Source organism: Staurois parvus, unplaced genomic scaffold (genome assembly GCF_062004578.1).
Source record: "Staurois parvus isolate SC_StPar_1 unplaced genomic scaffold, SC_StPar_1.0 ptg001566l, whole genome shotgun sequence".
NCBI lineage: Eukaryota > Metazoa > Chordata > Amphibia > Anura > Ranidae > Staurois > Staurois parvus.
The window spans coordinates 467698-480242 of NW_028319362.1; the positions used below are offsets into that span (position 1 = coordinate 467698).

Consider the following 12545-nt stretch of genomic DNA (forward strand, 5'->3'; position numbering starts at 1 on the left):
AAGGAGAACAATAAAATCAATGGTGAGAAGAAGTGCAATGTAATTTCTATGTAGTATAACCATGCCATTAGCTGCTCTGTGGCCCTGGAGCAGAGGGTCCCGTAATTTGACCATATAATATTTTCTTAGGCAGCGGAAGCATTGGGAGACTAAAGCCAAATAGAATGAATGTGTAATTAGTGTAGGTACCATGTAAGCATACATCGGTGTTATAGCTTTAGAATGGTATATGTTTGAATAGTGAAATTGCTTTTGAGAACTGTGGTGGAAAGAAGTGGACATGTGGTCCAATTAGATCTGTGCTTCTGTGGCTCATTATATACGGTTTTCCTATGCTATGAGTTAGTATTCCTGAAATCAGCAATTACAGTAGATAAGCAAACATGTGACCAGCTACAGAAAAATCCAGCAGTCCTAAGATTTAGACTTACCTTCCCCTAGGACATGAGTCTTGTATGAGGCAACACTTGATGAGGCTCCACAATGGACATCATGCACTCTGTTATATCACATGTATGACCGTTTTCCTGGTTAGATTCTTTGGAGGCATTTTTGTTTTCCATGGCAGGTGGACATATTTTAAAATGTCCATAACAGAACACCTCTCAGAGGCATTGAGTGCCAACAAGTCCCAGAACATCTGCCTGGCTTCCATGGAGAATTGTTGCCACTTTCCTGGTGCCAAGGTTAGGTCTTTCTTCATTTGCCACCAAGCAAACTCCCGATACATGGGGTCATGACCCCCTGCTTCTTCCCAAGGATATGAGCCGGTCATAGCTGTGTACAACAGGACTCCAAACGCCCACACGTCAATGCTCGGGTGCAGCAGCAATTGATCCCCTTCTTTTAAGCTGCACAATTCCGGAGCAGTATATGGGATGGACCAGGCCATACATGGTGCTTGAGTGCCCCGGAGCCTCGTCAGTCCAAAATCTGCTAATTTGACTTCCTTACATTCAATGTCCATGAGCAAAATGTTGTCCAGTTTAATGTCCCGATGGACCATTCCTCTGCTGTGCATAAAGTCTAAGGCACTCGCTACCTGTGGAACAAAACTCTTTACAATATCTTCATTTAAACCAACCTGTAGGGAAAAAAGAGAGAAAATTAGTCACTAGACACAAATATAACACAATGTTACCCAACATATTGAACCCACCTTACCTCGTGTACAGGGAAACAAACATACATTAGCTGAATACACAAGGACTAGGATTAAAGGAAACCTGTCAGCATACAAAATGGTGCCATTAATGGTGCAAGATCCATCTTAACCCATCTTACTCCATTTTAAACCTTGCTTCATATCTTGAGTGATACACATACCTTAAACAACAAGCGTATGCCAACTATACATCCTACCAACTCACTGCCCTGGGAAAGGAACCTTTAAAACTCAGAAATGCTTCAAAAGCAACTAAAACTAGAAATTGTGACTTTATAAAGATCAATACATTTTTGATACAAACTTACATTTAGCTTTACTATTGAATGAAGGTTTCCAGCTGGTGCCACCTTCTGGACAAAGACATAGTCGTTGCTGGTTAGGAAAGCGATTTCATGGGTTTCGATGATATTTGGATGGCCGCTGAGACTAAGAGACATTCCGTATTCCACTAGGAAGTTGTCCATTGGAGTTGTCTCTTTACTCATCAGTTTCATAGCCACCAACTCATCTGTTAAAAAGAAAGACATAAAAAGACAATGAGTATCATAAACCCAACATTAGAGAAATGATGAAGCTTGCTAAAAACCTACTAAAGTTAGTTAAAAGTTTATGTAAATCTAAAAGCTCTGACTTATTAAGATCCATAACCATCACTCAAACACTGGAAGCAAGGGGGGCTTGGAAAACTTAGAAACTTAAAAATGCTGCTCAAAAGCACTCAGAAGCACAACTGATTCTGTAAATCATTCTCTTTACATGAATTAGGCTACAAATTTACCTGAACCCCGATGTTTGGCCAAGAGAACCTTTCCGTACGATCCTGTCCCGAGCTCTTTGATGGGGTGGAAGTGGTCTGTGACTTCCATCATCGTCAGGTTTTCTGAGGTTTCGGCAATGAGCTCAAGAAGTTTCCTTGCAGTGTTCTTGGTTACTTCTACAATGCTAGAAGCCATTCTGGAATCACAACATCAAAAAATACAAATGAGTTTCATTTGGCACTAATCATTAGTAAGCAGCATTAATCATCTCTCTGGATATCACCCAGTTACTGTTATTAATTGTCACCTTCATTAGAGGTGGGGGGAGGGGTAGTATTGTAACTAAAGACAGTTATTTAACATTTTAAAGCTGATATATGCCTACAATTCTTATTAAATACATGTTGGGCTTATGTTGATGAGCTTTTATTCACAGCAAGTGGATATTGTTTTCCTATATAAGTCTATGGTAATGCAAAACCCACTTGAAGCCGATCAAATTCACCTGTCAGTATACAGTATTATAAATTATTTTAGAAGGGTCTCAAATGGACATCAAACTGATTCTATGGACACGAACCCTTACTCTGATACATACAAGTTATATGTAAGAAGTCCAATTATTTTATAGATTCCAAAGAGAGAAAGGAGTGATGTAGAATGGCACTGGGCAAAGGACCGAGAGTGCCATCATTCCAAACCAACAAATGTCTACAACAAGGTAACAAGCGGGGACTTCCTAGGATGGCAGCCAGGGATATCAATTCAAAACATAGGGATACAAATTCCAAATGTATTAGTCACATCATACAAAAGTTTTTGTATTGAACATCATGTGTGAATCTTTTAAACTTTTGCATGATATGACTAACATTTATGAAAATATCTTTTATAGCTGGGTGTTGACTTTCTGTCCTTAGATGCCATCCTAGGAAGTCCCTGGTTTTACTTTGCTGTAATACAGTAAAATTATTTACTAAAGATATGTGACTTCCTGAGACTTCAAGCACAAATCCAACCAAAGAATTTGGACAAAAACTGAAAAGGGTTAGAATATCTTTTAACTTTTTTTTGCCATTTCTGACGTCTGATCTTCCCTCACTTCATGTGTGTGGTCAGCAAAACCTCCTTTAGGAGAACACAAGTGGGGGAAGAATGAAAACTTTTATTAGGTTTTGTAAATTTTTTTTGTCCCATGATATTTTTATTAAAGATTAATAACAGGTACATAAACAGAAAGAAGATTTGGTGGCTATTTCCAAAGGTGACCAACATCAATTCACAATAGGAAATATTCCAGAGTCAGGTATAACTGGACAATGAAAAACTGCATTCTAGCATGATATAGTAACAGGAAAATACAAGGGGCCCCTCATCATGGACCTATACTGGTCTTGCTATGCATACACCATAGATGAGTGTTTCTCAACCTTTTCTTAGCCAACGTGCCCTTTAAAATTCCACACAATCTTGAGGCACCCCATGCTAAAATGTAAGAACTAAACAAATAGTTTTACGTAATGCAGCAACATCCACACAAGTAGGACCCCCAACATTAGAAGTGGTTTGTTCTTTCATAGCTATTGCACCTTTGCACATTGCTACCAACATGTCCCAACATTCTCCCTCACTCAGCTAAAGTGACCCCAGTGCTGATGGAGAGGGGCAAACAAGGATTCAGGTGACTGATGTCCTCCTTTTCAACCAATTACATCGTCCGTTAGGATGTCAGCGGCTGGACCCCACAGAACCCAAGGTTGTAATTAGAGATGAGCGAATCGAAGTATCCGAAGTGGAATTCGAGTCGAATATCGGAAAAATTTCGATTCGTGCCGAATCCGAAAAACAGCCTAATTCGGACGCGCGAATCGAAATTTTTCAGAAAATGGCGGCTGACATGTGCGGCGACGGAGCGGGGATGTCGGGGAAGGCGCGCAGACAAGGCGCGCTGCCCCATAATGCATTCCTCAACGACATGTGATCGCATCAGCCAATCAGCAGCCAGCCAGCCAGCACTGTGTAATGGTCGAGGTATATATAGCGGCCATTTTGGAAATCTTCATTTGCCTGCAGTCATTGAACAGAGGCAGACCGCTCTGTACTAGGGACAGGGACAGAGTTAGGGCCACAGAAACGAGAATTGGGGACAGAGAGAAGTTACTTAGGGACAGAGAACCATTACTCAGGGACACAGACTTGTTAATGAGGGCCACAGAATCGTTATTTAGGGACAAAGAAACGCTAGTTAGGGCCACAGAATTCATACTCAGGGACAGACAGAATTGTTACTCAGTGCCAGAGAATTGTTACTTAGGGCCACAGAAACGTTATTAGGGCCACAGAATTTTTACTCAGGGACAGACAGAATTGTTACTGAGTGCCAGAGAATTGTTACTCAGGGACAGACAGAATTGTTACTGAGTGCCAGAGAATTCTTACTCAGGGCCACAGAATTCATTCTCAGGGACAGACAGAATTGTTACTCAGGGACAGACAGAATTGTTACTGAGTGCCAGAGAATTGTTACTCAGGGACAGACAGAATTGTTACTGAGTGCCAGAGAATTGTTACTCAGGGACAGACAGAATTGTTACTGAGTGCCAGAGAATTGTTACTCAGGGACAGACAGAATTGTTACTGAGTGCCAGAGAATTGTTACTCAGGGACAGACAGAATTGTTACTGAGTGCCAGAGAATTGTTACTCGCACAGACACAAAATTGTTACTTGCACAGACACATAATTGTTACTCGCACAGACACAGAATTGTTACTCAGGGCCACAGAATTCATACTCAGGGACAGACAGAATTGTTACTGAGTGCCAGAGAATTGTTACTCAGGGACAGACAGAATTGTTACTGAGTGCCAGAGAATTCTTACTCAGGGACAGACAGAATTGTTACTGAGTGCCAGAGAATTGTTACTCTCACAGACACAAAATTGTTACTTGCACAGACACAGAATTGTTACTCGCACAGAGACAGAATTGTTACTCAGGGCCACAGAATTCATACTCAGGGACAGACAGAATTGTTACTGAGTGCCAGAGAATTGTTACTCAGGGACAGACAGAATTGTTACTGAGTGCCAGAGAATTGTTACTCTCACAGACACAAAATTGTTACTTGCACAGACACAGAATTGTTACTTGCACAGACACACAATTGTTACTCAGGGCCACAGAATTCATACTCAGGGACAGACAGAATTGTTACTGAGTGCCAGAGAATTCTTACTCAGGGCCACAGAATTCATACTCAGGGACAGACAGAATTGTTACTCAGGGACAGACAGAATTGTTACTGAGTGCCAGAGAATTGTTACTCAGGGACAGACAGAATTGTTACTGAGTGCCAGAGAATTCTTACTCAGGGACAGACAGAATTGTTACTGAGTGCCAGAGAATTGTTACTCTCACAGACACAAAATTGTTACTTGCACAGACACAGAATTGTTACTCGCACAGAGACAGAATTGTTACTCAGGGCCACAGAATTCATACTCAGGGACAGACAGAATTGTTACTGAGTGCCAGAGAATTGTTACTCAGGGACAGACAGAATTGTTACTGAGTGCCAGAGAATTGTTACTCTCACAGACACAAAATTGTTACTTGCACAGACACAGAATTGTTACTTGCACAGACACACAATTGTTACTCAGGGCCACAGAATTCATACTCAGGGACAGACAGAATTGTTACTGAGTGCCAGAGAATTCTTACTCAGGGCCACAGAATTCATACTCAGGGACAGACAGAATTGTTACTCAGGGACAGACAGAATTGTTACTGAGTGCCAGAGAATTGTTACTCAGGGACAGACAGAATTGTTACTGAGTGCCAGAGAATTCTTACTCAGGGACAGACAGAATTGTTACTGAGTGCCAGAGAATTGTTACTCTCACAGACACAAAATTGTTACTTGCACAGACACAGAATTGTTACTCGCACAGAGACAGAATTGTTACTCAGGGCCACAGAATTCATACTCAGGGACAGACAGAATTGTTACTGAGTGCCAGAGAATTGTTACTCAGGGACAGACAGAATTGTTACTGAGTGCCAGAGAATTGTTACTCTCACAGACACAAAATTGTTACTTGCACAGACACAGAATTGTTACTTGCACAGACACACAATTGTTACTCAGGGCCACAGAATTCATACTCAGGGACAGACAGAATTGTTACTGAGTGCCAGAGAATTCTTACTCAGGGCCACAGAATTCATACTCAGGGACAGACAGAATTGTTACTCAGGGACAGACAGAATTGTTACTGAGTGCCAGAGAATTGTTACTCAGGGACAGACAGAATTGTTACTGAGTGCCAGAGAATTCTTACTCAGGGACAGACAGAATTGTTACTGAGTGCCAGAGAATTGTTACTCTCACAGACACAAAATTGTTACTTGCACAGACACAGAATTGTTACTCGCACAGAGACAGAATTGTTACTCAGGGCCACAGAATTCATACTCAGGGACAGACAGAATTGTTACTGAGTGCCAGAGAATTGTTACTCAGGGACAGACAGAATTGTTACTGAGTGCCAGAGAATTGTTACTCTCACAGACACAAAATTGTTACTTGCACAGACACAGAATTGTTACTTGCACAGACACACAATTGTTACTCAGGGCCACAGAATTCATACTCAGGGACAGACAGAATTGTTACTGAGTGCCAGAGAATTGTTACTCAGGGACAGACAGAATTGTTACTGAGTGCCAGAGAATTGTTACTCTCACAGACACAAAATTGTTACTTGCACAGACACAGAATTGTTACTCGCACAGAGACAGAATTGTTACTCAGGGCCACAGAATTCATACTCAGGGACAGACAGAATTGTTACTGAGTGCCAGAGAATTGTTACTCGCACAGACACAAAATTGTTACTTGCACAGACACAGAATTGTTACTCGCGCAGACACAGAATTGTTACTCAGGGCCACAGAATTCATACTCAGGGACAGACAGAATTGTTACTGAGTGCCAGAGAATTGTTACTCAGGGACAGACAGAATTGTTACTGAGTGCCAGAGAATTGTTACTCAGGGACAGACAGAATTGTTACTGAGTGCCAGAGAATTGTTACTCAGGGACAGACAGAATTGTTACTGAGTGCCAGAGAATTGTTACTCAGGGACAGACAGAATTGTTACTGAGTGCCAGAGAATTGTTACTCAGGGACAGACAGAATTGTTACTGAGTGCCAGAGAATTGTTACTCAGGGACAGACAGAATTGTTACTGAGTGCCAGAGAATTGTTACTCGCACAGACACAAAATTGTTACTTGCACAGACACAGAATTGTTACTCGCACAGACACAGAATTGTTACTCGCACAGACACAGAATTGTTACTCAGGGCCACAGAATTCATACTCAGGGACAGACAGAATTGTTACTGCGTGCCAGAGAATTGTTACTCAGGGACACCTAATCGTTGAATTAAATAGTATGTCAGACAACATGCAGAGGAGTGGCAGAGGAGGCAATGTTTTAGGAGCGAGCAGACGTGGCAGCAGAGGAAGGGGTCGAGGCAGCAGTATTCGCAGCCAGAGGCCAGTGCTCCCGGTGTCATCCAGCGGTCGTGTCTCCACCGACAACCCTGCCGTCATTGATTGGTTGGCTCGGTCGTCTTCCTCTTCCCAGGTCACCTCTGACACCTACAGCCAACGGTCGGTGGGTACGTCAGACACAACCGTTAGTTGGCATGGCCCGGGACCAAGCCCACTGAAATCACATGTCCTCTACCTGCCCCTGTCCTTTGCTGTTCCCTCACCAAGCGAAGTATCGCATGCTGTGGGCTCAGCCCCACTGTACAGTGAGGAAGAGCTAACAGAGGGCGGTCAGGAACGGGGGGAGACATCGGCCTTTTCAGCAGCCAAGCGAACAAGTACTGGCGAGGAGAGTGGCTCGGTAGCCGGTCTAGAGACAGGTCTGTCTCCTGACCCAGACGCAGCCGAGGGGGCTAGTAGTGAGGCGGAGACCCTACTTGATGATGAGGAGGTTGATCGCACTTGGCAGCCTCGTCGTCATCAGGCAATTTCTTCCGCATCATCAGGAGAAGAGGGTGGCAGCTTGGCAGCGAGCAAAACAGTCGGTGGGTTGCCCAGGAGACAGCAGCAGGGTCGCATCAGTGTCAGTGGAGCCAAACGTCCACGGAGTAGAGCACCAGCTCCACTGCAGCCTACCACCACGGCCAGTAGTGGTGCCGGTGCGCACGGAGGAAGTAGCAGTCAGCCAGTGAAGAGTAGCGGGGGCAAAGTTTCCTACTCGGTGGTGTGGCAATTTTTCCTCAAGCCGCCCGAGGAAGTAAACGTAGCCGTATGTCGACTATGTGGCCAGAAATGCAAGCGTGGCCAGGGGGCCCATGTTGGGACTACAGCGTTGCGTCAGCATATGCAGCGTCACCATTCGGTGGCCTGGGAAAACCGTGATAAACATACGGCGGTTCTGCCTGCCCCAGCCCCCGCTCCATCACCCGCTCCGTTACTTGCTCCGTCACCCGACGTCGTCAATCGCCCTCTATCAGCCAGTCAAGGCTCCAACACCTCTGCTGAGGGGAGTTGTCGCTCATTGGCATCTTCCGCTCGTTCAGATGCTCCTTCTCCTGCTACTCCTCTTCTCGGATTCCGTCAACAGTCTTTCTTGGAATCCGTATCCAAGAGACAACAGTTTGCGAGCACGCACCCGACGGTGCAAAAGCTGAACGTCCTCCTGTCCAAGTTGCTGGTGCTGCAGTCCCTCCCTTTCCAACTGGTGGACTCAGCACCTTTCCGAGAAATGATGGCTTGTGCCGCGCCGCGGTGGAGAGTGCCAAGCCGTCATTTCTTTGCCCAAAAGGCAGTGCCAGCCCTGCATTCACATGTAGAAGAGATGGTGGGCCAGTCTTTGAGCATGTCGGTCTCTGCCAAAGTGCACGGCAGCGCCGACGTGTGGAGCTGTAACTACGGTCAGGGACAGTACATGTCATTTACGGCCCACTGGGTGAACGTGGTGCCGGCACAGCCGCACCAGCAACTTGGACAGGTCACGACGCTTTTGCCTCCACGTTTGCACGTCCTTGGTCCAGCAAGCATGTCCGCCTCTACCACCTCTTTTTCCGCCGTGTCCTCAGCCGCCACCCCCGTGCCAAGTCCCATTACCCGACCGGCATATCACATGTGCAGGGCGCAACGGTGTCACGCTGTGCTGCACCTGGTATGCCTTGGCGAACGTAGTCACACAGGGGAGGAACTGCTGAGTGTAATGAACAGAGAAATCGACAGATGGCTGTCTCCGCGCAAACTAAAAATCGGAACCATGTTGACTGACAACGGAAAGAACATGGTGTCTGCTCTGCGTCAAGGAAGGTTGTGCCATGCGCCATGCATGGCTCACGTGTTCAATCTGGTTGTCAAGCGGTTCCTAAAATCCACCATCCCACTGCAAGACATCCTTAAAATGTCACGTAAACTGTGCATGCATTTCAGCCATTCCTACACCGCAAAGAACACCCTCATTGAGCTGCAGCGGCAGAACGGAATTCCACAGCATCGCCTGATCTGCGACGTTGCAACAAGGTGGAATTCAACCCTACACATGTTAGACCGCCTTTACGAGCAGCGAAAGGCCATCACCGATTTCCTGATGTTACAAGCGGATAAAGGTACTCCCCTGTGTAACTTAGATGTCAGCCATTGGCAGCTCATGCGTGACACCTGCCGCTTGCTCAGGCCCTTTGAGGAGGCCACGCTATTCGTGAGTCGGCAGGACTATGGGATGAACGACGTCATTCCTCTGTTGCACGTCCTGGAACAAATGCTGTTAACAATGGCTGGTCAGGGTGCGGTAGACGTGGCGCACAGATCTCAACGCCACATGACCCCTGTGGGGGCAGGACAGGAAGAAGAGGAGGAGGTAGAGGAGGACATTTGTGCTCAGGAATTATTGAGTGAAATGGGTGGTTTTTCCACTCAGCGGACAGGAGTGGAGGAGCAGGAGCATCTGGTAGAGGAGGAGGAGGAGGAGACAGAGGACCCAGACGCACCGTGGCAGTATGCTGTGGAGATGGAGGCAGGGAGTCCCTCGCATTCCTTGGCACAAATGGCCCATAGCATGCTCGGTTGCTTGCGTAGCGACAGCCGAATAATAACCATCAGACAGAGGGATGACTTTTGGCTGTCCACCTTGTTGGACCCTCGCTACCGGTCCAAAATGGTGGCCTTTTTCACACCTGCTGAGAGGGAGGCCAAAATTACGTACTATAAAAACCACCTATGTAGTCAGTTGGTCTCTGCCTTTGTGCGCCATCGTCCATCCTCAGACACTGTGGGCCCTGTGCGCTCGCGTTCCGCTGGCATGGCAGCAGGGGAGGGGTGGGGTGGTAGGAGCAGTGGCAGCTCCACCAGCAGCGGCTGCCTCAGTCTGCAGTCGATGATGAGTAGCTTTCTTCACCAGCGCAGTGAGGAAACTACTAACCAGCCGCAGCAGCAGCAGCAGCATCAGGTGGACCTGGAGCAGGAGCTCAAACAACAGGCTTGGGCCTACTTGGACAGCACCCTGCCAACCGAGGTAGACAATCCCCTTGACTACTGGGCAACGAAACTTGACCTTTGGCCCCAACTAGCTGAATTTGCCCTTGAAAGGCTGTCATGCCCGGCCAGTAGCGTGGCATCGGAGCGCGTGTTTAGTGCGGCAGGAGGTATTGTAACTCCGCGGAGGACACGACTGTCCACCCAAAGTGTGGAGAGACTCACGTTTGTGAAAATGAATCAGGCGTGGATTAGTCTGGATTTCAAACCACCAGTTCCTGACACAACTGACTAAATCCGCCATGAATCATGCCTCAAACATGTGCCACTTTCAGGTCTCCTCACACTGCTGGTGTGTTGAATTTTTTGACATAGGGTGCTGGCAGATTACGGGCCTCCTATAGCTGCTGCCAGGCCCCTAATCTGCCATAGGCCCCTATATACCACCTCCTCCTGCTGCTGCCAGGTCCAGAGTCTCTCATGGGTCCCTGTACGGCCTCCCATTGCTGCTGTCTCCATCGCCACACTCTGCTGCCATGTGCCACTTTCAGGTCTCTTCACACTGCTGGTGTGTTAAATTTTTTGACATAGGGTGCAGGCAGATTACGGGCCTCACATAGCTGCTGCCAGGCCCCTAATCTGCCATGGGCCCCTATATACCGCCTCCTCATGCTGCTGCCAAGTCTAGAGTCTCTCATGGGTCCCTGTACGGCCTCCCATTGCTGCTGTCTCCATCGCCACACTCTGCTGCCATGTGCCACTTTCAGGTCTCTTCACACTGCTGGTGTGTTTAATTTTTTGACATAGGGTGCAGGCAGATTATGGGCCTCACATAGCTGCTGCCAGGCCCCTAATCTGCCATGGGCCCCTATATACCGCCTCCTCATGCTGCTGCCAAGTCCAGAGTCTGTCATGGTCCCTGTACGGCCTCCCATTGCTGCTGTCTCCATCGCCACACTCTGCTGCCATGTGCCACTTTCAGGTCTCTTCACACTGCTGGTGTGTTAAATTTTTTGACATAGGGTGCAGGCAGATTACGGGCCTCACATAGCTGCTGCCAGGCCCCTAATCTGCCATGGGCCCCTATATACCGCCTCCTCATGCTGCTGCCAAGTCCAGAGTCTGTCATGGTCCCTGTACGGCCTCCCATTGCTGCTGTCTCCATCGCCACACTCTGCTGCCATGTGCCACTTTCAGGTCTCTTCACACTGCTGGTGTGTTTAATTTTTTGACATAGGGTGCAGGCAGATTACGGGCCTCACATAGCTGCTGCCAGGCCCCTAATCTGCCATGGGCCCCTATATACCGCCTCCTCATGCTGCTGCCAAGTCTAGAGTCTCTCATGGGTCCCTGTACGGCCTCCCATTGCTGCTGTCTCCATCGCCACACTCTGCTGCCATGTGCCACTTTCAGGTCTCTTCACACTGCTGGTGTGTTTAATTTTTTGACATAGGGTGCAGGCAGATTACGGGCCTCACATAGCTGCTGCCAGGCCCCTAATCTGCCATGGGCCCCTATATACCGCCTCCTCATGCTGCTGCCAGGTCCAGAGTCTCTCATGGGTCCCTGTACGGCCTCCCATTGCTGCTTTCTCCATCGCCACACTCTGCCATGTGCCACTTTCAGGTCTCCTCACACACTGCTGGTGTGTTGAATTTTTTGACATAGGGTGCTGGCAGATTACGGGCCTCACATAGCTGCTGCCAGGCCCCTAATCTGCCATGGGCCCCTATATACCGCCTCCTCATGCTGCTGCCAAGTCCAGAGTCTGTCATGGTCCCTGTACGGCCTCCCATTGCTGCTGTCTCCATCGCCACACTCTGCTGCCATGTGCCACTTTCAGGTCTCTTCACACTGCTGGTGTGTTTAATTTTTTGACATAGGGTGCAGGCAGATTACGGGCCTCACATAGCTGCTGCCAGGCCCCTAATCTGCCATGGGCCCCTATATACCGCCTCCTCATGCTGCTGCCAAGTCCAGAGTCTCTCATGGTCCCTGTACGGCCTCCCATTGCTGCTGTCTCCATCGCCACACTCTGCTGCCATGTGCCACTTTCAGGTCTCTTCACACTGCTGGTGTGTTTAATTTTTTGACA

General features: G+C 47.3%; 1 protein-coding gene across 1 annotated transcript; it reads right to left on the reverse strand.

Annotated features, from left to right (window-relative positions):
• Nucleotides 1-502: 502 nt before the first annotated feature.
• On the reverse strand, nt 503-2121 carry LOC149435268 (serine/threonine-protein kinase SBK1-like). Its single transcript, XM_089662844.1, has 3 exons — nt 1947-2121; nt 1474-1676; nt 503-1084 (listed from the first exon to the last, which is right to left on the reverse strand). The coding sequence occupies exons 1-3, from the start codon at nt 2119-2121 to the stop codon at nt 503-505; spliced, it is 960 nt and encodes a 319-aa protein (XP_089518970.1).
• Nucleotides 2122-12545: the final 10424 nt, after the last annotated feature.

What these genes read in the sequence shown, in the direction of transcription:
- LOC149435268 (XM_089662844.1), bottom strand. Translation starts at nt 2,121, where the DNA reads ATGGCTTCTAGCATTGTAGAAGTAACCAAGAACACTGCAAGGAAACTT. An exon ending in GGCCAAACATCGGGGTTCAG is followed by an intron (nt 1,677 to 1,946) that starts GTAAATTTGTAG and finishes TCTTTTTAACAG; the next exon opens with ATGAGTTGGTGGCTATGAAA. An exon ending in ATTCAATAGTAAAGCTAAAT is followed by an intron (nt 1,085 to 1,473) that starts GTAAGTTTGTAT and finishes TTTTCCCTACAG; the next exon opens with GTTGGTTTAAATGAAGATAT.